This window comes from Oncorhynchus mykiss, chromosome 11 (genome assembly GCF_013265735.2).
Source record: "Oncorhynchus mykiss isolate Arlee chromosome 11, USDA_OmykA_1.1, whole genome shotgun sequence".
Lineage (NCBI taxonomy): Eukaryota > Metazoa > Chordata > Actinopteri > Salmoniformes > Salmonidae > Oncorhynchus > Oncorhynchus mykiss.
Window position 1 is genome coordinate 11,044,164 of NC_048575.1, and position 25,773 is coordinate 11,069,936.

The 25,773-nt window shown below is 44.6% G+C and overlaps 2 protein-coding genes across 5 annotated transcripts in view; one reads left to right on the top strand and one right to left on the bottom strand.

Annotated features, from left to right (window-relative positions):
* The window catches only part of LOC110535262 (rho GTPase-activating protein 18), a 38,963-nt gene extending 18,527 nt beyond the window's left edge, over positions 1 to 20,436 (top strand). For both annotated transcript variants that reach the window (XM_021620151.2, XM_021620152.2), the window contains exons 2-15: positions 5,083 to 5,285; positions 5,516 to 5,736; positions 8,408 to 8,492; positions 8,737 to 8,936; positions 9,193 to 9,358; positions 9,548 to 9,639; positions 12,417 to 12,494; positions 14,141 to 14,300; positions 14,632 to 14,714; positions 16,342 to 16,539; positions 16,962 to 17,105; positions 17,309 to 17,436; positions 17,552 to 17,616; positions 17,705 to 20,436. In XM_021620151.2, the coding sequence (XP_021475826.1) occupies positions 5,083 to 5,285; positions 5,516 to 5,736; positions 8,408 to 8,492; positions 8,737 to 8,936; positions 9,193 to 9,358; positions 9,548 to 9,639; positions 12,417 to 12,494; positions 14,141 to 14,300; positions 14,632 to 14,714; positions 16,342 to 16,539; positions 16,962 to 17,105; positions 17,309 to 17,436; positions 17,552 to 17,616; positions 17,705 to 17,796 (1,915 nt within the window). In that variant the 3' untranslated portion in view covers positions 17,797 to 20,436. The remainder of the gene's footprint in view (positions 1 to 5,082; positions 5,286 to 5,515; positions 5,737 to 8,407; positions 8,493 to 8,736; positions 8,937 to 9,192; positions 9,359 to 9,547; positions 9,640 to 12,416; positions 12,495 to 14,140; positions 14,301 to 14,631; positions 14,715 to 16,341; positions 16,540 to 16,961; positions 17,106 to 17,308; positions 17,437 to 17,551; positions 17,617 to 17,704) is intronic.
* Positions 20,437 to 20,806: 370 nt separating this feature from the next.
* The window catches only part of LOC110536548 (laminin subunit alpha-1), a 78,177-nt gene continuing 73,210 nt past the window's right edge, over positions 20,807 to 25,773 (bottom strand). Inside the window, exons 53-57 of one of the 3 annotated variants that reach the window (XM_036934849.1) lie at positions 23,773 to 23,962; positions 23,407 to 23,559; positions 23,030 to 23,183; positions 21,195 to 21,545; positions 20,807 to 21,026 (exon numbers count right to left, since the gene is read on the bottom strand). In XM_036934849.1, the coding sequence (XP_036790744.1) occupies positions 20,872 to 21,026; positions 21,195 to 21,545; positions 23,030 to 23,183; positions 23,407 to 23,559; positions 23,773 to 23,962 (1,003 nt within the window). In that variant the 3' untranslated portion in view covers positions 20,807 to 20,871. Of the gene's footprint in view, positions 21,027 to 21,194; positions 22,742 to 23,029; positions 23,184 to 23,406; positions 23,560 to 23,772; positions 23,963 to 25,773 lie in introns of those variants that run through there. The other 2 variants (XM_036934851.1, XM_036934850.1) reach the window with 2 other exon arrangements.

Sequence of the window (25,773 nt, forward strand, 5' to 3'; positions counted from 1 at the left end):
TTGAATTGTCATGATATGTGCATGAGGAGGCCTGCGTTTCTAAACCTATATCAATAGGGATAGTCATAAGCTCAAAGTGTTCTTAGCTTATTCTTTGCCTCTACAGCCCATCATACTAGCTACTCTTCCTGTAATGAACGGCATACTGTAGACCTGTATGTTATTCTGTGAAATCTCATGTGATAGCATGAGGGGTGTGAGGGTGGAGGGGTACCCAGGGGAACAAAAACCCATTAAAACAAAGTTCCGCGCCATCCACACGCCCAGCATGCATCATTCTAATCAATAACATCCCCCCTAAGTGTGGCCAGGGCCAGCTTCCTGGCACACACACACACACACACACACACACTTATCAATATTTGAATACAAACAAGCAGGCATACCTTTTTCCCTGAATACTGATGTGCTTTTGGCCCTACGTGAGCTTGCAAACAAAATTGTTCATTGTGCAGCAAATTTAATTTGAACAGAATTGAATGACATTGGGATGGTTTCCATGCTGAATAGATAGTAGGAAATCCCTTACAGTCCTAGGGAAGACCCCTTTAACCTTCCCCTTGAATCCTATTCATGTCCCTCCTCCAGCTGTAGAGGGGGAGAGAAGGGTGTGTATGACACTGCCCTCAGTACTCTGCCACGTTCCTTTCCAAACCTATCATTCTTTGGACCAGGAACCCCCTATCCCAGCATTGACCTGGTCCATCAGACTCCATCGGACCGGACCGCATCAGACACGGGCCCAGCCATACAGGTTTAAGGGGCCAACAAGCCACAACAAGGTGCTGCTCTCCTGACCACTCATAACTCTGCCTGTCTGAAATGAAAAGGCCTGTGATGTCACGAGGCCTCTCTGTAATTAGGAGTTGTAATGGGAACCCGGCTGTGACTGGAAGCAGGCAGACCTGTGGGAAGAGATGGCTTTATAGGAGGATGGATGGACTCCGCATGATGATGGACAGTGCATTCTGAATGTATTCAGACCACATTTTTCACATTTTGTTACTTATTCTAAAATGTATTAAATGTTTTTTGTTTCTCATCAATGTACACACAATAGTCCAAAATGACAAAGCAAAAACAGGTATTAAGATATTATTGTATAAAAAAAATATATATATTTTTGACATTGACATAAGTATTCAGACCCTTTACTCAGTACTTTGTTGAAGCCCCTTTGGCAGCGATTACAGCCTTGAGTCTTCTTGGGTATGAAGCTACAAGCTTAGCACACCTGTACTTGGGGAGTTTCTCCCATTTCTTCTCTACAGATCCTTTCAGGCTGGATGGGAAGCGTCCCTGCACAGCTATTTTAGGTCTCTCCAGAGATGTTCGATCGGGTTCAAAGTCCAGGCTCTGCCTGGGCTACTCAAGGACATTCATAGACTTTTCCTAAAGGCACTCCTGCATTGTCTTGGCTGTGTGGTTAGGGTCGTTGTCCTGTTGGAAGGTGAACCTTCACCCCAGTCTGATAACCTGTTTCAGAGCGCTCAGGACTTCATCAAGGATCTCTGTACTTTTCTCCATAAATTTTTCCCTCTCCTGACTAGTCTCCCAGTCCCTGCCGCTGAAAAACATCCTCACAGCATGATGCTGCCACCACCATGCTTCACCGTAGGTATGGTGCCAGGTCTCCTCCAGATGTGACTCCTGTCATTCAGGCCAAAGAGTTCAATCTTGGTTTCATCAGACCAGGGAATCTTGTTTCTCTTGGTCTGAGAGCCCTTTAGGTGCCTTTTGGCAAACTCCAAGCGGGCTGTCATGTGCCTTTTACTGAGGAGCGGCTTCTGTCTGGCCACTCTACCATAAAGGCCTGATTTGTGGAGTTCTGCAGAGATGGTTATCCTTCTGGAAAGTTCTCCCATCTCCACAGAGGAACTCTGGAGCTCTGTCAGAGTGACCATTGGGTTCTTGGTCACCTCCCTGACCAAGGCCCTTCTCCCCCGATTGCTCAGTTTGGCCGGGCGGCCAGCTCTAGGAAGAGTCATGGTGGTTCCAAACTTCTTCCATTTTAAGAAGGATGGAGGCCATTGGGTTCTTGGAGACCTTCAATGCTGCAGACATTTTTTGGTACCCTTCCCCAGGGTAGCAGTTTTCCCTCCTGTATCAGTCACTGATTGGTAAATTAGTCTAGCCAGCTATCTAAATTTGTTGTCAAATTACAGATGGGGGGACCCCCATTGATTTTGTATTTTCTCTGCCCCATGGCAAAATGTGTAGATTACAAGAAATGTGAAAATAAATATCTCCACTGTTGAGAGGAGGGCCTCTAAAATGTTTTACTCGCAAGTTGGGACCCCCGCAACAATTTTACTTAATGCCCCCAATAGGCTACGGCCGGCACTGACTGCATGTGTGGGTATGGATACACAGACCCGCGAGCCACTGCGGTCCCTCATGATGAGTTGTGATTTTTATGTGGCCCCCCCCACTCCCATCAAGGTTGCCCATCTCTGCCTAACATGCTCATACATGTGAAGTGGAGCACAAGCACCCTCATTCACAGGGGTGTTACAAGTACCCAATTTCATACTTGAGTAAAAGTAAAGACACTGTACCTAAATACAGAATTACTCAAGTAAAGGTTACCCAGTAAAATACTAGTAAAAGTCTCAAAGTATCTGGTTTTAACATGTGCTTAAGTACAGTGGTTGAAAAAGTACTCATTTGTCAAAATTGAGTAGAAGTATTTAGTTATAGTAAATGTTATACATAAAATTCCAACACTCAGACGTAATTTACAAATGCAGTATTTGTGTTTAGTGAGTCTGCCAGATGACAAAGTGTTATAGGTGTGTGTGAATTCGACCAGATTGCTGTCCTGCCTGAACATTCTAACTGTAACTAGTACTTTTGTCAGGAATTTAATGGAGTGAAAGTTGTCAATAATATAAATAGTAAAGTGCAAATAACCCCCAAAAAGGACTTAAGAATAATTTAAAGTACTACATAAGTATTTTACCCCACTGTGCATTCGTGTACATGCACGGCTTATAGCAGCTCCAGCCGCAACTCGCGTTTCTCCTAATGAATAGTTTCATGCTGGGTCTTATTGTCTGTCTATTACCCCCCCCCCCCCCCACCCCGCAAGTTTTATGTATTTATCGTTGTTTTCCAAAGTTCAGAGGTTAATTACAGCCCAGTTTCATGTTAAGTTACATGGTTTCACTTCACTATTATTTACAGTTTGTTTAGAAACATTTGCTTCTTTCGTTATTTCATGAAGCTAAAGAATCTGCTGTTTTGATTCTCTGAGTGGATGCAGTGTTTAGGAGGGAATAAGGGAGAACTCTCTCCAGAAAGATGTTTATCACAGATATAAACTGTGGTCGAGTGCCTAAAGTAGTTTTCTTCTTTATTAGGAATGGTGATTCAGCCCCCCCCAATTCATTTCTGAATGCGTAATGGTTTCTATGATTCACAGTGTGACATGCTGGCCTAAGTGATACTGGGCTCATTTTGCAATGAAAGATAAGATAATCATTCTTAGACTAGCCCCCTAGCTCCTCCAGTCCAGTGTTTTCAGTAGGGGCGTGGTGAGTTAAATTCCCCTCCTGTCAGTCCTACCAGTCAACAGTTTAGACACACCTACTCATTCAAGGGTTTTTCTTTATTTGTGCTATTTTCTACATTGAATGTAGAAAATGTAATCAAGGCAAAAAGTGGCTACTTTGAAGAATTTCAAATATATAATATATTTTCTTGATCGGTTTAACACTTTTTTTGGTAACATGATTCCATATGTTATGTCATTGATGATGTCTTTACTATTATTCCACAATGTAGAAAATAGTAAAAATAAAGAAAAACCCTGGTACTGTAGTTTCTAGTGTCTGATCTAGGTGTATCCGGTGTGTATATGGTTTATAAAGTACAGGGGTTTTGAGAAGTGTAGTTTCTAGTGTCTGATCTAGGTGTATCCGGTGTGTATATGGTTTATAAAGTACAGGGGTTTTGAGAAGTGTAGTTTCTAGTGTCTGATCTAGGTGTATCCGGTGTGTGTATATGGTTTATAAAGTACAGGGGTTTTGAGAAGTGTAGTTTCTAGTGTCTGTCTGATCTAGGTGTATCCGGTGTGTATATGGTTTATAAAGTACAGGGGTTTTGAGAAGTGTAGTTTCTAGTGTCTGATCTAGGTGTATCCGGTGTGTATATGGTTTATAAAGTACAGGGGTTTTGAGAAGTGTAGTTTCTAGTGTCTGATCTAGGTGTATCCGGTGTGTATATGGTTTATAAAGTACAGGGGTTTTGAGAAGTGTAGTTTCTAGTGTCTTATCTAGGTGTATCCGGTGTGTATATGGTTTATAAAGTACAGGGGTTTTGAGAAGTGTAGTTTCTAGTGTCTGATCTAGGTGTATCCGGTGTGTATATGGTTTATAAAGTACAGGGGTTTTGAGAAGTGTAGTTTCTAGTGTCTGTCTGATCTAGGTGTATCCGGTGTGTATATGGTTTATAAAGTACAGGGGTTTTGAGAAGTGTAGTTTCTAGTGTCTGATCTAGGTGTATCCGGTGTGTATATGGTTTATAAAGTACAGGGGTTTTGAGAAGTGTAGTTTCTAGTGTCTGATCTAGGTGTATCCGGTGTGTATATGGTTTATAAAGTACAGGGGTTTTGAGAAGTGTAGTTTCTAGTGTCTTATCTAGGTGTATCCGGTGTGTATATGGTTTATAAAGTACAGGGGTTTTGAGAAGTGTAGTTTCTAGTGTCTGATCTAGGTGTATCCGGTGTGTATATGGTTTATAAAGTACAGGGGTTTTGAGAAGTGTAGTTTCTAGTGTCTGATCTAGGTGTATCCGGTGTGTATATGGTTTATAAAGTACAGGGGTTTTGAGAAGTGTAGTTTCTAGTGTCTGATCTAGGTGTATCCGGTGTGTATATGGTTTATAAAGTACAGGGGTTTTAAGAAGTGTATGTCTGACGTAGCCTATTCTTTTCCCCTCAATGTGTGAATCTGGTATTTTGAAATTGAAATGTTTTTCACAGTTAAACCAATTCTGGTATGACAAAAACGGCCTACAATCTCCTCCCCACCTCCCAATACCAACCTATTGACTTACTGACCTCCTCCCTCCCCACCCCAGGAAGGTGCAGTACCAGGGGATAGACCTACTAGGCAGGATGAGTTCTAGGGGGACCAGGCCCTCTCCCCCTCCCAGCCCACCGGAGCGGCCGGCGTCACGGGACTCCCAGGACTCCATGGAGGACTACTGGAGCGAAGTGAAGAACATCGAGGAAGATGGCCAGCGGGGCCACGAGGACTTGCTGGAGAGGGGCAGTATGGACGGTAGGCTACATACTTACCAGGAAATTGTGCTTTTAGCCATTTATAGACCTAGGGTGTGTTGAGTTGGGCTCAATTCTAGTTAAATTCCATTAAACTCTGGAAATATTAAATGGAATGGACACCAACACTTGATGTGCTCTTTTGATGTCCTTCCCATAGAGATGGAGACACATTTAGATTCTGATAAATGCTATGGATACTGATTTATCTCTGACTCTTCTGCATTCCAGAGGCGGAGCTTGAAGAGGCGTGGCTGCAGGATGCGGGTCTTTCCACGCTGGTGTCGGGGGCGTTGGGGGAGGGGCCTGCGGAGGCGCTGCTCTCCACGCTAACGCGCTCGCAGGCAGCCATGGTGAAGAAGCGTGTGGATAATTACACCCTGACCGTGAGGAAGAGGAGCAAGCAGCCGACTAGACACGTCCGAGACATCTTCTCCACGCCAGACACATCGGTGAGACAGATGGCTTCAAAGAGATAAAGGGAACACTTTTTGTTGTTTATGATCCATCTACGGTGAGGGTGCTTTGGGTTAAGCATTCAGCAATTGCGTTTATGGAGTTGGAGTCTGTATATTTCCCATTGAAATCCTAAAATGAAACGAGTTGACATGAAATCTGTCTCATGTCTGGCCCTTTGTCGGCTATAACTGGTGCCTCTGACCCTCAGTGCCCCTATGACCTCAGTTCATCTGGATATAACCATCTCATCTGGCATACTGATCCTCTGGCAGAGCCAGACAAGCCTCTGTAATCTCAGTACGTATCCTAATCCTGTGTGTCAGAGATGGAATAGAGTAAGGAGAGGAGTCCAGTAAACATGCTTCAGATACTCAGGATGTCACCCCCACCCCCCACCCCAGCATTGGTATGGGCCAGAACCATTATAGGCATAATACATGGCTTTGGCACGGGCCATTGTTAGAGGAGCGGTGTTGGATGGTGGAAACACGATGAGCTCTTGCTTAGCCCTATAATGCAGCTCTCAGCTGGTGTGGGCAGCTGTCCCCTCTTTCTCCAGAAATAGAATTGCCCCACTGACTGGCTGGGAGCTGGAATGTGAAGAAAGTTTTACATGAGAAGGGCAACAGGGAAGTCCCATACTGTTTTCAGATGGCGGTGTAATGCATGCACTGCTGAGATCAAATGGCATCCTATAGCACAGCAGCATTGTAATTCTGTAGAAGGGTTGGTCGTATATCAGGTAGCAAGCCCACAGATTGTGTTCGGCCTAGTGGTGTCTTTGCAGTTGTCTATCAAGGGAAGTTGAGGCAAGTATGCAGACTGCACCTCAGTATCTAGCTAGCTGATATGACTAAGACTAGCCCTCCCAAGGCTATTGTGTGGCTATGTAGTGTTGAAAGAGATTGAGATATTTACAGCATGAATGAATGGGAGGGGTGATAGGACCAATAACACCCCCAACCAAAGAGTGCCACGAGTGCCTCTGTCAGCACTGCTGTGTGGTGATGGCAGGAGCCTCTAGGGTGAGTCAGATGTGGAAGGGAGCACAGGATTATGAGTCACACCACTTAGTCCGGGACACAGAGAAAGCCTTCACTCTACTTAAGGCCTCACAATCTACTGGCAGGCCCCATCGTTTACTGGCAGGCCCCACAGACTAGTGCAGGCTACTGGCAGGCCCCACAGCCTAGTACAGGCTACTGGCAGGCCCCATCGTTTACTGGCAGGCCCCACAGACTAGTGGCAGGCTACTGGCAGGCCCCACAGACTAGTGGCAGGCTACTGGCAGGCCCCACAGCCTAGTACAGGCTACTGGCAGGCCCCACAGCCTAGTGGCAGGCTACTGGCAGGCCCCACAGCCTAGTGGCGGGCTACTGGCAGGCCCCATTGTTTACTGGCAGGCCCCACAGACTAGTGGCAGGCTACTAGCAGGCCCCACAGACTAGTGGCAGGCTACTGGCAGGCCCCACAGACTAGTGGCAGGCGACTGGCAGGCCCCATATCCTAGTGCAGGCTACTGGCAGGCCCCATAGCCTAGTGCAGGCTACTGGCAGGCCCCATAGCCTAGTGCAGGCTACTGGCAGGCCCCATAGCCTAGTGACAGGCTACTGGCAGGCCCCATATCCTAGTGCAGGCTACTGGCAGGCCCCATAGCCTAGTGCAGGCTACTGGCAGGCCCCATATCCTAGTGCAGGCTACTGGCAGGCCCCACAGCCTAGTGGCAGGCTACTGGCAGGCCCCATATCCTAGTGCAGGCTACTGGCAGGCCCCACAGACAACTGTTTGTTTTAGTATGATTAGGGAAATGGATTAAGGTGTCCAGGGCATTGAGTCTGGGCTGTAAACCAATCTAGAAGCATAAAAACATCCATTCAGTCTGGGTGAGGAAAAATTAGACCGTAGCCTTTTTGTCATCTAATAGTGAAAGATGGTGGTAACTCCTTTTTTTGTGTTTGGTTGGTGGATTGTAAAAGGACATCGTTGAAAAGAAAAAGCATGTAGTTATTTTAATTGCTTAACATGACATTGTATTTGTCACGTACACCGTTTACAGCTGGCATAAAAGGTGCAGAGAAATGCTTGTGTGCTAGTTCCCTCAACATTGCAGTACAAGTATACCATGACGTATATGTACCATTGTGTATTTAGGCATACCGTAAGTATTTACCTGGATATATTATGGACTCAAGCTCTCTGTCTGTGCAATGGATATTTGGGTACATGTAACCTATAGTTTCTAGGCTGTATTTCTCTATCGCGGTGCTGCTGACGATGTGGTTTGGCTCCAGTCAATTCTGGCAGCGTTGTGCGTAACCGTTGACCATGCTCTTTTCACTGACTTGTATGTATACAACAGAACAAAACAGCTGGCTCCTGTTGAAACCTCCTTTGTTCCGTTGATATCCACTTTCCTCTCTCCCCGTGTCAGCAAATGAACCTGCGCAGCCGTAATATGGAAGTCAATTCACAGGAATTAAACTAGCACATCGCTGTTCTGACATCTGTTACTGTGTCTGATACTGCTGGTGTTCATTCGGTTCACAGAAATGACTCCTAAATCCTTTCACCATAGTTGAATGCTGAAAGATCATCCGTCTTTTCATGTGTCCCACACGTTGAATGAGAATAAATGATGATCACGTATGTCTCCTCTCCTTTTAGCCAGTTGATCCCATACCCCCTGTCCCCCCCAAGTCACCCAATGGAGACATGCCTTCCAGATGCGTCCACCGGACGTCTTCTAGAGGTGAGTCGTCTCTCAATATGTTACCACCATTTATTGTTTGGTTTGATGTGGTTGGCTGTGGTTACCCCTCCCTGTGAAGGAACCCCTCCAATGGGTTGAATGCTTCTTATGATCGTTTCAATGTGAATAACACAATGGACTTGTATCATTCCCATCTGATTGGTTGGACTGATGTCTGTGCTTAAGGGGGAATATACTGGTGATGTAGCTATCATTGAGACTGGTGTGTGTGTGTGTTTTCCAGTGAGGCCTGCGTGTCCCAGCTTCTCCCAGAGCACAGAGAGACGTGTTTTAGAGTGCCCTCACTGCCCACCACCTCAGGACACCTCTGACTCCCTGTCTTTCGAGGTGCCCTACTCAGAGGGCACCACTGCCCACCACAGGGGCCGCCAGGGGGACTGCCAGGACTGCCAACGCATCCACAGAGATGACCATGACCTGCCAGTGAGTCTCACCTCTGACCTTTTTGTTTAAAGGGAAATGGAACTAAAAACAACAGTTATTTAGACAGTAGGAAATGAGAGGGAGAGACATATTGAAGGGGAAGGGGATGTATAGGACAGAAAGTGGCAGAGCGAGGATTTGAACTCCTGCCGTAGGCGGCTTTTTGTGGACTGGAGGCAGCTGTGTTAACCACTAGGCCGCCCTCCAGGAACCTGTTTGAATATGTAAAATGTGTGTTGTCTTCGGTCTTGTACAGACATTTCAGCTGCCCAGGCCTAAACTGGGCCTCACCCGCATCCAGGACCTGTCTTGTGAGGACATGAAGAAGATCGGCTACATCTCTTTGATTGAACTGACCACCTTCTACGACGGCCTGGGCATCGAGCTCAAACGCAACCGAGCGGCACGTAGCAAGGCCAGAGGTGGGTGGCTGGTTGACTGGGTCGTGTTCAATGTGCACCAAACAGCAGAAAACACATGTAAACATGGCGGGACTAGGCATTCTATGATGTTTTCAGATGCTTGCCATAATGAACACAACTCTGGTGTTGCACATCACGTTTTTACATGAACAGTCCCTCTGGTTTGAACGTTTCCCTCCCGCTCCACAGAAAGTGGTATATTTGGAGTTCCCCTGACCACTCTACTGGAGAATGACCAGAAGAAGTTTCCTGGGTCCAAGGTTCCTCTTGTGTTCAGAAAGGTACTGTTCCTGTTTTTAGTTCTATTCGTTTGCTTCAGCTGTCCTTTACTTTGGGGTTATTCTGCATTGCCATTTATGGGGGCCTTCTACTTAGCACTTCTATGGGTCAGTTAAACAGTCTCTCTCCCTCATTTCCTTACTCTCTCTCGTTCTCTCCTTCCCTCAGCTCTTCTCCCACCCTCTGATAACCCATAGTACACTGGCCCTCATCACGTCCATCATGATATTCCTACTGAACTAACCCTTTCCCAGAACCAACCCTTTCTCAGAACCATTGACTACAACACACTACCCATCTTCTCCTGTGTGTGTGTTTTAGTGAGATAGTTTGTGTTAATCCTAATGTGTGTCAGCACAAGCCAACTCACTGCCTGCCCTTCTCCAAGATCCTATTTCCCCTCCTGTTTCTCTCTATCAGCACTTGGCAGCCTGCTTAAGCATTGGTTTCTCACGTGTTATCACAAAGACATTCTGGAGAGACTAAATGTCAGAAATGTACCATATGCTCCTGTTAAACTTACCGATCGGGGGAGAAGTGTCAAGTGATTAATCATAAACTGAATTATATATTCATTTGTGTTGTCAAATCAGCTATGGATGTATGTTAGTTATTGTCTATTTCTATCATAGAATATGTTAGCTCTGATAACTCATATTTTTTTTATATACGCTACAGTTCAAAAGTTTGGGTTCACTTAAAAATGTCCTTGTTTTTGAAGGAAAAGCACTTTTTTTGTCCATTTAAAATAGCATCAAATTTATCAGAAATAAAGTGTAGACCTTGTTAATGTTGTAACTGACTATTGTAGCTGGAAACGGCAGATTTTTTAAGAAACAGCTCCATTAAATAGTAACTGCAAAACCCCAGTCTCAACGTCAACAGTGAGTCCAGGATGCTGGCCTTCTAGGTAGAGTTGCAAAGAAAAAGCCATCTCAGACTGGCCAATAAAAATAAAAGATTAAGATGGGGGCAAAATAACACAGACACTGGACAGAGGAACTCTGCCTAGAAGGTCAGCATCCCAGAGTCGCCTCTTCACTGTTGACGTTGAGACTGGTGTTTTGCAGGTAATATTTAATGAAGCTGCCAGTTGAGGACTTGTGAAGCATCTGTTTCTCAAACTAGACACTAATGTACTTGTCCTCTTGCTCAGTTGTGCACCGGGGCCTCCAACTCTTTCTATTCTGGTTAGAGCCAGTATGCGCTGTTCTGTGACGGGGGTAGTACACAGCGTTGGATGAGATCTTCAGTTTCTTGGTAATTTTTCGCATAGAATAGTCTTCATTTCTCAGAACAAGAATAGACTGACAAGTTTTAGAAGAAAATCTTTGTTTCTGGCCATTTTGAGCCTTTAATCGAACCCCCAAATGCTGATGCTCCAGATACTCAACTAGTCTAAAGAAGGCCTGCTTTATTTCTTCTTTAATCAGGACAACAGTTGCAAAAGGGGTTTCTAATGATCAATTAGCCTTTTTAAAAAAAATGATAAACTTGGATTAGCTAACACACAGTGCCATTGGAATACAGGAGTGATTGTTGCTGATAATGGTCCTCTACACGCCTATGTAGATATTCCTTTAAAATTCAGCGCCGTTTCCAACTACAATAGTAATTAACAACATGAACAATGTCTATACAGTATTTCTGATCAATTTGATGCTATTTTAAATGGACAGAAACATTTGATTTTCTTTCAAAAATGAAATTTCTAAGTAACCTCAAACTTTTGAACGGTAGTGTAGGTGGGACAGTAAATAAACTGTGCTGAAGAAAATAATGTCTTACTGTTTTAGAGTCTTAGCAGCTGCCAGTCAGTCAGCCAGTTAGGGGGATGACCCGAACCTTGGCATTGCCAGGATGCCATATGGTATCCTATTCGCAGCAGTCATTCCTGTCCAACCAGAATTAGACTTAAATACTCTTGTCACACTGACTGTCTAGTCTCACAGGGCGTGTATAGGACTAGAGTATGGGGTATCAAGGTGGTGTTTAAAAGATTTGGTAGATAACAGCAACTTCCGAAAGGGAATTATAGGACTTTTTTTTTCTTTTGAAGCGCAATGGTTATTTCACTGCTATGTCAGTGTTGCTATATATTTTTGCTGACCTGGAAATGGGTTTTTGCTGGATGACTTGATGAAGGAGGTTACTTCAGGATTATGATTTTGTTTGATCTAGTAAACAGGTGGTTATTACCACACAGTTTACTTGTGTGGTAAAAGTTACGGAGTGCACCTTTTTAAGGCGAATATTGTATCTCTTCAGTCCCCAGTAAGAGGCAGGAAACAGGAGGGTTGTCCCTTTGTTTTGGAGTGTACCACTTGTGTGAGAGACGGAGGGTTCTGATAGCGTTATCTCAGGGCGCTGACTTAGGCACATCTTTCCACTCCTGGAATGTAGAGGCAAAACGACTGAAGTCGCCAACCCAGACCTGAGTCTTGTTCAGTAGGGCAATGGAAAACAAACACATCAAGGGTCAGAGACTGAATCTGTGGACGCTTTTATCACTAGTTGTCAATATGAATTGAATGCTGTTTTTTTTTTGTGGTTTTGAAAACTTCCCTGTCACAAAAAAAGAACTTCCCATTAGGGTCTGACGGCTCTAAGTTGTTCTGTATGTTACCAACAATGCTTTGGCTGTGAAAACCGGAAGATGAAACAAATGCAGTCACGTTAGGTTGGTTTTGTTTACGGATGAGTCAGGTTCACATTGGAATGTCCCTCTTGGCTTGTTACATTTTTGTTTCATAAAACGTGTACTCTTGTGTGTTTACAGCTCTTGTCCAAGCTGGAGCAGACAGGACTACAGACTGAGGGGATTCTCAGAGTACCAGGGTCTGCCTCCAGAGTAAAGGTAAGACACCCTAGATACACACACACACACACACTGGAGTTTGTCACCCTATAGCTGTCAACCACCAATCATAGCTCTGTGACATTGTAAAAACATTTCACAGAAGGGAAAGACAGCAATAAATCAAAACATTTTGTAATTGACTCTTTCTTGTATGAGCCCAGTGTAGAGGTTTACGGTATCCACATTCACGTTGTAAAGGACAGCTTCGTTTTCAGTGGCCTAGAAGAATGGTTGTTTTGGCAGGAAATGACATCATGCTCATAAACCATGTTAATGACTGACCTATTTCTGCTATCTAAAACACAAGGCAGTGTCCCTCCTCCCTACACTGATCTCTCCCCTTATCATTCCCACATTCCTTCTCTCTCATGCAGTCATTCTGTGTTGGTGAGATTGGTGCAGGTGTGTGTGTGTCTGTACACAGTGATTGAAAAAGTACCCAATTGCCATACTTGAGTAAAAGTAAATATACCTTTTTAATAGCAAATGACTCAAGTAAAAGTGAAAGTCACACAGTAAAATACCACTTGAGTAAAAGTCTAAAAGTATTTGCTTTTATGTATACTTAAGTATCAAAAGTAAAAGTATAAATAATTTCAACTTCCTTATATTAAGCAAACCAGACCACACAATGTTCTCGTTTTATTTATATTGACGAATAGCCAGGGGCACACCCCAACACTCAGACATCATTTACAAACAAAGCATTTGTGTTTAGAGAGTTCTCCAGATCAGAGGCATTAGGGATGACCAGGGATGTTCTCTGTTTAGTGAGTCCTCCAGATCAGAGGCATTAGGGATGACCAGGGATGTTCTCTTGTTAAGTCTGTGAATTGGACAATTTTCCTGTCAAAATATAACGAGTACTTTTGAGTGTCAGGGAAAATGTATGGAGTAAAAACTACATTATTTTCTTTAGGAATCTAGTGAAGTACAGATTGTCAAAAATATAATTAGTAAACTACAGATACACAACTACTTAAGTTGTACTTTAAAGTATTTTAACTTTACACCACTGTGTGTACATGCATGCATATCAATGTGCTTACGTGTGTGTAGCATGTCTCTGTGTGAAAGGGTGCACGTGCATGTGCTTTGCACTCTTCAACCAAAACATATTTTTTACTAGTAGATCCATACTGAGTCGAGGCCCCTGATACACAGCCAGCCCAGGGGCCCACAGATGAACCCTGTCCAGACAGAGTGAGCCTTCACTGACTCTCTGATTAAAATAAAAAAAATACATTTGAACCTTTATTTAACTAGGCAAGTTAGTTAAGAACAAATTCTTATTTTCAATGACGGCCTAGGAACTGAACTGCCTTGTTCAGGGGCAGATTGTTACCTTGTCAGCCCAGGGATTTGAACTTGCAACCTTTCAGTTACTAGTCCAACGCTCTAACCACTAGGCTACACTGCCGCCCCATTGTCATCTCCACTCCCCCAGCATCAATTCCAGGCTGCGGAAGACCACCCTCTCTACCTCTCCCTACCCTCTGGTCTGAATACCCTCCTTCCATTATTAGACCAACCCCCCCCTCCATTTTGATTTGTTAGGTGCCATGGCAGGTCAACCCAGGTGACCTATAGAGTTGAGTTTTACCAGAGGAGGAGCCATTTTGATTTGTTGTTGGTTATTGCAGCATCTGCGCCAGGAGCTGGAGCAGAAGCTCTATGAGGACCGGTTTGACTGGGAGCAGGTGAGGCACAATGACGCAGCGGGTCTGCTGAAGATGTTCATCAGAGAACTGCCTTATCCTCTGCTCACGCTCCAGCACGCTCCTGCCTTCTCCGCCGCACAGAGTGAGTACGCACACGCACGCAGGCCTACCTACACTCTTATGATGAAGTGGATACAGTACATATGTGACTAGACACCCTCAAACTGGTCAGCCCTTTATACACCCAGCGAAGGTTCATTAGCTGCCCAGTAGGCAGAGACTCTGTCCAATTCTACCGTCCTTCATACAGTATATCACCATGGTTAACATTCATTACAGTACATGTAACATTAATATGTATGATTAATTGACATGTTTTCTCTAAAGTATACTCTTAACACTTAACACTGATAAGAAAGGTTATGTGTGTGTGTATGAGAGATTAGTGTGTTTTCTGCTCTGTATCTTCTCAGATATCTCCTCTCCCAGACAGCAGATCCAGGCCCTGCACCTCCTCATCATGCTGCTACCTGAGCCCAACAGAGACACACTCAAGGTGAGCGTGACTATGACCCTAAAGGTCAAGTCAACATTTTATTCACCCTTGGTCTCTCTGCGCAGGGTTCGTCGCCTTTGTGGCTATTCTAGGACTCATGACCATGGACAGAGAGACTACTCTTTGAACTATGATCTCACAACCCAAAACACACACATACGCACTTATCCTACCCAACCTTAAAATATCTGAGTTTTGTTTTTAATTGGGCAACTGTGTCCAACTATGCATTTCCGATGCATTCCTATGACTCATTAGCCAATCGTCACAACCACAAGTGACTGACATTCCATTCTAAGGAGCGTTTCGTAACATGTAAACAAACATCAAGTGTTGCTGAACCCTTGAGCCTCAGTCGAGGCAAAATATGATGAGTCATCTTGGCGCACGTGAAGTGAACCGGAAGAACAACAGTCATGTTTAAATGTAGCTCCATGAAGGGGTTATTGTCTGAAGTTTAGATGAGAGGTTTCTACTCTTAGTAAGGTGGGTGCTTTAGTTTATTAGGCTCCCCATTTAGATACTGTACATTCAGCAGCTACTCTTCCTGGGGTCCATTAGATACTGTACATTCAGCTACTCTTCCTGGGGTCCATTAGATACTGTACACTCAGCAGCTACTCTTCCTGGGGTCCATTAGATACTGTACATTCAGCAGCTACTCTTCCTGGGGTCCATTAGATACTGTACACTCAGCAGCTACTCTTCCTGGGGTCCATTAGATACTGTACATTCAGCAGCTACTCTTCCTGGGGTCCATTAGATACTGTACACTCAGCAGCTACTCTTTCTGGGGTCCATTAGATACTGTACACTCAGCAGCTACTCTTCCTGGGGTCCATTAGATACTGTACATGTAGCAGCTACTCTTCCTGGGGTCCATTAGATACTGTACACTCAGCAGCTACTCTTCCTGGGGTCCATTAGATACTGTACACTCAGCAGCTACTCTTCCTGGGGTCCATTAGATACTGTACACTCAGCAGCTACTCTTCCTGGGGTCCATTAGATACTGTACACTCAGCAGCTACTCTTCCTGGGGTCCACATAAAATGAACAAATACATGACAAAGTACCGAACAGTAATAGACCCGAACAAAATAAGATATTAAATATACCAAGAGATAAAAAGATTACACACTATTCAAATCTACATATTCATATTGTTATATACAGTAGAGTTAAAATAGATATTTAGAAAGAGGAGATGTGTTGTGATGCAAGATGTTTTTTTTTTTAATCAAAACAATTTTTTTTGGCCTGAGCTGGTTGTTTGAAGGTGTGGAGTGAACCGGTTTGATAACCCAATGATGTCATCTCTTCCTGAGTGTACATAGACAGTGTGTTGTATAAGGTATCAGTGTGTTTAGTTTGTCAACACATTTTGAATCCGCAGGCCAGATATACCCAGTGACGTGCCAGTGCAAAGGCTGAACGCACACAAACACATACACACCCACACCACACACACAAACGCATACACACCCATATATATATATATATATATATATATATATATATATATATATACACACACACACACACACACACACACCCACACCACACACACAGACGCATACACACAATAACTACACGCACACACCCACTCTTACCCCTCTCTCTGCAGGCGCTGTTGGAGTTCCTGAGGAAGGTGGTTGCCTATGAGGAGAAGAACAGGATGGGTCTGTGGAACGTGTCCATGATTGTGGCTCCCAACCTCTTCACCTACCGGGGCAAGAACGCCAAACAGGAGGAGATACAGGGCGCCGCAGGGGCAGCCCACCTCGTACGGCTACTCATCACACACCAGGACCTGCTCTGGACCGTGAGTTGGCTACTATTTATACACACACACACACACACACACGTGTACAGATACGTACAAACACACACACTCCCCCAATTTAGCTCGTCAAAGTATACAGCGTTAATCTACTGAGGCTGTACATTTTGAAATGACTGGTTAATAAATTACATCTAAACTTCCCAAACTGTTCCAGTGTCGCATCTGAAATTTTACGACTTCCAGTAATTCAATAAGGTTAGTAGGCTAGTAGACAGGCTAAATGAACCTGTCTCAAAACCCCTCAAGGACAGTGATCCGGGCACTTTGTGTGAAACGCAAAGAGCAGCTTGACCCAAATCTTGTGACTGGTGCCTGGCTTCTTAGAAAGCATATAGCCTGTATAGCCCCAACCCTTAAGCCTCTGGGCAGGGAGATTAACAGGTCTATTGTTCTCTCCTCAGGTGCCCTGCTTTCTCATCTCCCACGTGAGGAAGTTAAATGAGGCTGGTGCCAGCAAGAAGCCGCCCAGCTCAGAGAAGACCAAGAGGAAGCTGCTACAGATGAGGAGGAAGACCACTGAACGAGAGAAGACTGAGAGGAGCGAGGTAATGATTACTGACTGTAAAGTACTTTTACCCCAAAACAATTCAGATGTATTCTCAATGTTAGTTTGACTAGACAACCATATCATAAGTTATTAGGTGTATGTTTGCGCCTGACAGAACTTATTTGGATGAGGTCGCTAGTACCTTTCAGAATGAGATTCAGTCACGTAATGGGACTTGAATTATCTTATCTTGGTCCACAGCTCACTGACCTCCGACAAGGGGTCATCAGGGTTCACGCCCCACTACACGCCAAGATCTCCATGGCGATCCAGCTTGACAACGAGACCAAGGCCAAAGACGTTATGGCGCGCTTCGATTACGAGAACGGGTCAGTGGGGGACGAGGATTACTTTTTTCTGTCCCAGACAGTACCTCTGTTTTTTTTCTAATGCATACTATAGAGATGTCTGGGTTTATTCAAATCATTCTCTTTTCTCTCTTAGTCGTGGCACCAGAAACAGTAGCCGGAGGCCACGTCAGTATTTGTTTGAGGTCGGAGGAAACATAGGTACGTACCATTAAATCACAGACTCTTTCAAACACAGATTCTGATTTATGTCTTTTATCGAACTAAAGAAGGTTTCTCTCTCCTCCAGGTGAACGCAGCTTGGACCCTGAGACTCACCTTCTAGACGTGTACCACGTGAATCCCCACTGCGAATGGGTCTTAAAACCCACAACCACATGAGAACTGAGGAATCACTCACTCAACACAGAGCACAAGCAGACTGAACCACTGCTCTCGAGGTCAACCTGGTGAACTGACCATGCATGGAGGCCTGGTTGAATTGAGGTTTCATCCCCAACTACAGACCACTAAAAAGAGAGACAGCACTTAAAAAGGGACTATGGAGAGGTACATTCTCCTGCTGAAGGATAGATGTTCCTGTTTTGTGGGATTAAACCTTTTTTAACAAATTACTCAAAAAAAGGACGGAAACACTGTACTCTGAAAATCCGGGTTCTGTATGGAAGTATTTGGAGGAGCAGCAGCTTTGTGAAGACGTGCCACACACGTGACCAACAGCATACTATTTCTGGACATTCGAATTGTTTGATGCCAAATATGTGCGCAGCAAGGTTCACCCACTACAGAGGCCATGGACACAGTAACAGACAAGGATGGGTCCGATAATCAAATAATGTTTACCACTTCATGCAAGACCCAGTTAACATATATTTGCTATATTTATACCACTAATTGATCCTGCTTTTAGTATTGTCACACATACTACATGTAACTTTTGTGTCATTTTGTAATTGCAGCATGTTGATTGCAAAACCATTGGGAGTGAGGAGATTCAGAACATGTGCATGATGGGAAGGAACAAGCGGAGATGGGATGATCTTATACTGAATACAGACATTGTTTCCATCTCCAACGTTGAAACAACTTCCTTTTCACGGTCTCTGATCAGGACTAGGCAGGTGATAACAATTTAGTGAAAGCCTATCCAGTCCCTTCACCTGTCAGTGGTCATGAAGGAAAGGTGGTGAGGAGAGGAAGCTGTGTCAAGAGTATTGAAACACAGCCCCACATCAGAAACTTTGAACAAGGATTCCAACCATTGTCAAACCCACCTTCTTCTCTGCTTTTTGGGTTTGCATGTTGAACACTTAAACCTCTCCCTCCTAATACATCTCCTCACCCCAGTGGACTGTACACACTACAGTATGACTTAACACACTCAACCAATCCTGTGTCTAGTCTACATAAGGGACTTGAATTACATGGCTGGAGAGTGTTTACAATCCCTCCTCTAATGAAGAAGAGAAAAGGCCATGAAAAAAAGGAGCTTCGTAGCAGTTAGCCTGACATGCTTCCAAACTGATTTTACTTCGTTTCACTTCAAACCACAGTGTTCAGTCGGTTTTAACCAGGCTAGCCTTTGCCTGCTTACAGTGTTTGAACTTGCGAATAATGTTTACTTTCAGGGCATGTATGTACAGCATGTATGTATGTATGTATGTATGTATTAGCCCAACCAACCTCTCTCCACTTTGTTCTGGGTCGTTCCACCAACTTTGTGCCTTTTTGAGAAGTGTACCTTAGTCAAAAATACTGAATTCACCTAATTTGAACATTCTGTCATAAAGAGCACATGTTAAACTTAATAAAATACCTGTTTTCCCATCAAGGTAAAATAAAAAAATAAGTTCCTATTAAGTGCCAAATAAAGTAACATGGCTGACTGTAACAGGGTTGATGATTTAATCTTTAAACAGCCATAAATCCCCTTGTTGTGAGAAATGTGAAAGTAAGCTTCAAAATGTTTTTTTTATTTTTTTTATTGTTAAAAAATGTCGTTATGTTCGACCCCCCCCCCCCACGCACTTTTCCATCACAAAACACCAGAACATGGTAAAAAAAGAGTAGAACCAACTCATCTGCTTTTACACCATGGGTTTGACATTGAACATTTACTAGTTTCTTTTGAAAAATACATTTATAAATGAAACGAGTTCAGTTCACGTAACCGGGTTGACCTTGAGGGACAGACGTACATGAATCACTCGTCACGTTAAATACATCTTCAGAAATGACTTTCAGAGAAATAAAATAACTAGGACTTTATAATGATGGTGAAAACCTGGGAGATATTTTGGGGTTAAGGGGGTTAAAGTCTTTCTAGAAGTCAGAGTTGACATTCAGAGTTGCTGAATTTTGGCACTATTAAAATACTTATTGGATTCTTCATGTGGTCTATATTAAAGGGCACTTAATTTAACATAACAGGCTTTTAAAATGCCTTATTGGTGCTCGATTTCTACTTAGCATATTAAAGGCACTCTTTGTGGAACGACCAGCAGTGTTAGCCTAGCCTGGCTTCCAAACTGGTTTCACTTCAAACCATAGTAAATTCAGTCTGGTCTAACCAGGCTAATCGTAGCCTGCTTGCAGCATTTGAACTTGTGACTGTTTACTTGCAGCTCATGTACGTATTAGTCAAACCAACCTCTCTCTACTTCTACTATGCTGTTACTGTAGTTCAGTGTTTGCCTGTGCCATGATTGTCAGCCTTTTGTTGTTACAAGTATTCTGTGGTCCCAAAAATGAACCTGTAGAAAATGCATTGAAAAGATTGTTCTGCTCAGGATTATTTAATTTATCCTTCCAAAGCTATTGTGTGAAAGATTAATTTGTACCATAGACTTACTACAATGTGTGTATTGTCTGTATATAGAATACTGCATTTTGCACGTTTTTATTTTGTTTTATTTGCTTTCTTTTATTTGACCACTGCCGACAGTTTTGGCCAAGTGGCACAATGTCTCACTGACACAGTAACAATTGAATATAACTTAAAGTAAAACATTTTCTTCTCACCTCAGAATCATATCTTGCCTGAGCTGTGTTGTGAACAAATAGTTTTCAGTTCAGTTTCTCCTCAGAAATAGCATTCAAACAGTCTTCTGATTAGTACTCCCGGGGGAAAATGCAGACTGACAGTCATGGCAAAAGGATAAAGGGTTTGATGTGTTATGGCCGGTTTAATACGTAGGTATGTGGGCAGCCCTATACTGGAGCCAACAGATCAGGTATGTCTAGACTTAAAACTATTGCACTGACAGAATGCAGATGGCTTACTTATTTTATTAACAAATATACATTTTCTAGAACACAAGACATTCTACTGTCCAATTCATTTGGGGGGAGTCAAAAGTACACAGTAATTTCATTGGTCACTTTTTAAAAATTTTTTTTTTTAGGGTCATAGCATTAGATATGGTTTGGCATAGTTGTGGTATTATCGTGGTAAGATTATGTGGCGGGGCAGGAGTGTGGAGACACTCCTTGGAGGGTGAATGCGGTACTGAAGTCCAGGATGTCGATCACGTGGCCCTTGATCAGGCGGATGTTACGCATACAACCACGAAATGGCGATCTGGTAGTCAGGCAGTTCTGTTTCACTCCGACTGTAAAAGAAAGACGGAGGTCAATATATTCAGTTACTGGACACTGAAATTGATCGACGTCAAAGCAAAGTGGTGACAAAGGCCCAGTTCAGTGAAGTTTCTAGATTTTAGGGTCTAGGGGTTGTTTCTGGACAGAGACTGAAGGTTTTCTTCTAGAGAGGGGCATACCAGGGAAGCCTCCCACGTAGATTGGGTCCTTCGTCTCAGCGGAGGTTGACTGGGGGTGGGGGTTGTCAGTGAGCACCGTGACCCCGTCTACGCTCAGACTAAGAGCGTTCTTGGTCTTCTTGGCCAGCAAGGTGTGCCAGCGGCCGTCACACAGCCACCGGCCCAGCCGCGACGTGGCCGACACCCGCCCGGCGCCGTTGTTCACGTGGAACACCGCCTGTCCGCTGGCAAGCTCCAGGCCGATGGCGTCCACCTTGGCGCTGCTGACCCCCAGGAGGACCCCGTCAGGCGCCGTGCTGCGGAACTCCAGCGCCACCGTCACGTCTGAGCCCACCTTGTACCCCTCCTTCACTGCAAGGGACAAACCACTTCATACCACTGTCACATCTGAGCCCACCTTGTACCCCTCCTTCACTGCAAGGGACAAACCACTTCATACCACTGTCACATCTGAGCCCACCTTGTACCCCTCCTTCACTGCAAGGGACAAACCACTTCATACCACTGTCACATCTGAGCCCACCTTGTACCCCTCCTTCACTGCAAGGGACAAACCACTTCATACCACTGTCACATCTGAGCCCACCTTGTACCCCTCCTTCACTGCAAGGGACAAACCACTTCATACCACTGTCACATCTGAGCCCACCTTGTACCCCTCCTTCACTGCAAGGGACAAACCACTTCATACCACTGTCACATCTGAGCCCACCTTGTACCCCTCCTTCACTGCAAGGGACAAACCACTTCATACCACTGTCACGTCTGAGCCCACCTTGTACCCCTCCTTCACTGCAAGGGACAAACCACTTCATACCACTGTCACATCTGAGCCCACCTTGTACCCCTCCTTCACTGCAAGGGACAAACCACTTCATACCACTGTCACATCTGAGCCCACCTTGTACCCCTCCTTCACTGCAAGGGACAAACCACTTCATACCACTGTCACGTCTGAGCCCACCTTGTACCCCTCCTTCACTGCAAGGGACAAACCACTTCATACCACTGTCACATCTGAGCCCACCTTGTACCCCTCCTTCACTGCAAGGGACAAACCACTTCATACCACTGTCACGTCTGAGCCCACCTTGTACCCCTCCTTCACTGCAAGGGACAAACCACTTCATACCACTGTCACGTCTGAGCCCACCTTGTACCCCTCTTCACTGCAAGGGACAAACCACTTCATACCACTGTCACATCTGAGCCCACCTTGTACCCCTCCTTCACTGCAAGGGACAAACCACTTCATACCACTGTCACATCTGAGCCCACCTTGTACCCCTCCTTCACTGCAAGGGACAAACCACTTCATACCACTGTCACGTCTGAGCCCACCTTGTACCCCTCCTTCACTGCAAGGGACAAACCACTTCATACCACTGTCACGTCTGAGCCCACCTTGTACCCCTCCTTCACTGCAAGGGACAAACCACTTCATGCCACCGTCACATCTGAGCCCACCTTGTACCCCTCCTTCACTGCAAGGGACAAACCACTTCATACCACCGTCACATCTGAGCCCACCTTGTACCCCTCCTTCACTGCAAGGGACAAACCACTTCATGCCACTGTCATGCAGTCAGGACACACATGTCCCGTAGACACTCACATACGTGTTATAAAACATGGTCATCTATGTACTGAGCTTGTTGGTATCTTCCTAAGCATTATTCCGGTTGAAAATGGAACAGAAATTATGACGATGTTGGATTTTCCTGACGTTTAGGGACATATTTTCTTTTACATATAGTTTGCATTTGAATCTAAAACGATGTCTGAGTATTTGAGTATTTGCCTTAAAGTGCAGCATGTAATGGTGGTAGACTCACTCAGAGCAGCATATCCGCTCCCACTGAAGAAGGTCCCGTCCTGGGCTGCAGTGAAACAGTGAGCAGTCGAGTGTTCAGACACTGGACTCTGGGTGTCAAGTTCAACGCTGTTCAGGATCACCTTCTGGATGCAGCCCGCCAAGCTGTGGGTCACCTAGATGAGGGAATATAAATATTCACATTTGGGGTTATGGATAAACATTTACTAGGAAATGTACCACCTGCTTCCAAGACCGAAACAATAATCAAAAAACAATTTTGGCATGAATAGAAAATAAAATCAAATGGTATTTGTCACATGCTCCGAATACAGTGAAATGCTTACTTAAGCAATAATGCAGTTTTAAGAATAAAGAATGTGGTGTAGTGTGACATACGTTGCCTATCTTCTTGGCAGTGTAGGAATGGGGCAGTCCTCCCAGGTACAGCTTGTTCTCCACATCCAGGGTGTTGCCTTTAGCCAGCACTGGAGCTGACGCCTGGCTGTCTACACTGATTACCACACTCTTCTTATTGAAGTCTGTCTTCACCTGCACATGGAGACACACACACGTTACAGGGTTGGGGAGAGTCGAGTCCTGACAACCTACCTGGTAATATCACTGCTTTCAGTCATGATTTCTCACTATCTTGAATTGTCGCAGTTTTGTTATGCATCCCCTGAATCGACCAAAATGCCATTTGACCCAAACAAACACTGCAATCTACTATCACTTTTGGCCCAGAAGGGTGTGGTCACTAACTGTGTGCCACTGGCCGTCGTTGACCGGCACAGGGAAGGAGGCGGTGGCGGGGCCGCTGCCCTTGTCACAGGTGAAGAACAGACGACCCCCTAGCAGCTGCAGAGTGGCGTAGTCCATCTGGTTGGCGTGGGACATGTAGTAGATCAAACCACTCTGGGCAAAGGTACGCACAGACAGCTCCAGAGAGAAACTGTCAGGGAGAGAAACGAGAAGACATAGGAAGCGTTTCAGCCACTGACGAGGCTATTTGGAGTTATCCATGATTTGCTGTAAGATAAAGACGTTTGTTAAAGGTTAGTTGAACTTCTATATTTATTTATTTTATTCCACCTTTATTTAACCAGGTAGGCAAGTTGAGAACAAGTTCTCATTTACAATTGCGACCTGGCCAAGATAAAGCAAAGCAGTTCGACACATACAACGACACAGTTACACATGGAGTAAAACAAACATACAGTCAATAATACAGTACAAACAAGTCTATATACGATGTGAGCAAATGAGGTAAGATAAGGGAGGTAAAGGCAAAAAAAAAGGCCATGGAAAGAATGTGCAAAAAAGGCCATGGAAGAATGTGCAAAGTAGAAATAAAAATAATGGGGTGCAAAGGAGCAAAATAAATAAATAAATTAAATACAGTAGGGAAAGAGGTAGTTGTTTGGGCTAAATTATAGGTGGGCTATGTACAGGTGCAGTAATCTGTGAGCTGCTCTGACAGTTGGTGCTTAAAGCTAGTGAGGGAGATAAGTGTTTCCAGTTTCAGAGATTTTTGTAGTTCGTTCCAGTCATTGGCAGCAGAGAACTGGAAGGAGAGGCGGCCAAAGAAATAATTGGTTTTGGGGGTGACTAGAGAGATATACCTGCTGGAGCGTGTGCTACAGGTGGGAGATGCTATGGTGACCAGCGAGCTGAGATAAGGGGGGACTTTACCTAGCAGGGTCTTGTAGATGACATGGAGCCAGTGGGTTTGGCGACGAGTATGAAGCGAGGGCCAGCCAACGAGAGCGTACAGGTCGCAATGGTGGGTAGTATATGGGGCTTTGGTGACAAAACGGATTGCACTGTGATAGACTGCATCCAATTTGTTGAGTAGGGTATTGGAGGCTATTTTATAAATGACATCGCCAAAGTCGAGGATTGGTAGGATGGTCAGTTTTACAAGGGTATGTTTGGTAGCATGAGTGAAGGATGCTTTGTTGCGAAATAGGAAGCCAATTCTAGATTTAACTTTGGATTGGAGATGTTTGATATGGGTCTGGAAGGAGAGTTTACAGTCTAACCAGACACCTAAGTATTTGTAGTTGTCCACGTATTCTAAGTCAGAGCCGTCCAGAGTAGTGATGTTGGACAGGCGGGCAGGTGCAGGTAGCGATCGGTTGAAGAGCATGCATTTAGTTTTACTTGTATTTAAGAGCAATTGGAGGCCACGGAAGGAGAGTTGTATGGCATTGAAGCTTGCCTGGAGGGTTGTTAACACAGTGTCTAAAGAAGGGCCAGAAGTATACAGAATGGTGTCGTCTGCGTAGAGGTGGATCAGAGACTCACCAGCAGCAAGAGCGACCTCATTGATGTATACAGAGAAGAGTCGGTCCAAGAATTGAACCCTGTGGCACCCCCATAGAGACTGCCAGAGGTCTGGACAGCAGACCCTCCGATTTGACACACTGAACTCTATCAGAGAAGTAGTTGGTGAACCAGGCGAGGCAATCATTTGAGAAACCAAGGCTGTCGAGTCTGCCGATGAGGATGTGGTGATTGACAGAGTCGAAAGCCTTGGCCAGATCAATGAATACGGCTGCACAGTAAAGTTTCTTATCGATGGCGGTTAAGATATCGTTTAGGACCTTGAGCGTGGCTGAGGTGCACCCATGACCAGCTCTGAAACCAGATTGCATAGCAGAGAAGGTATGGTGAGATTCGAAATGGTCGGTAATCTGTTTGTTGACTTGGCTTTCGAAAACCTTAGAAAGGCATGGTAGGATAGATATAGGTCTGTAGCAG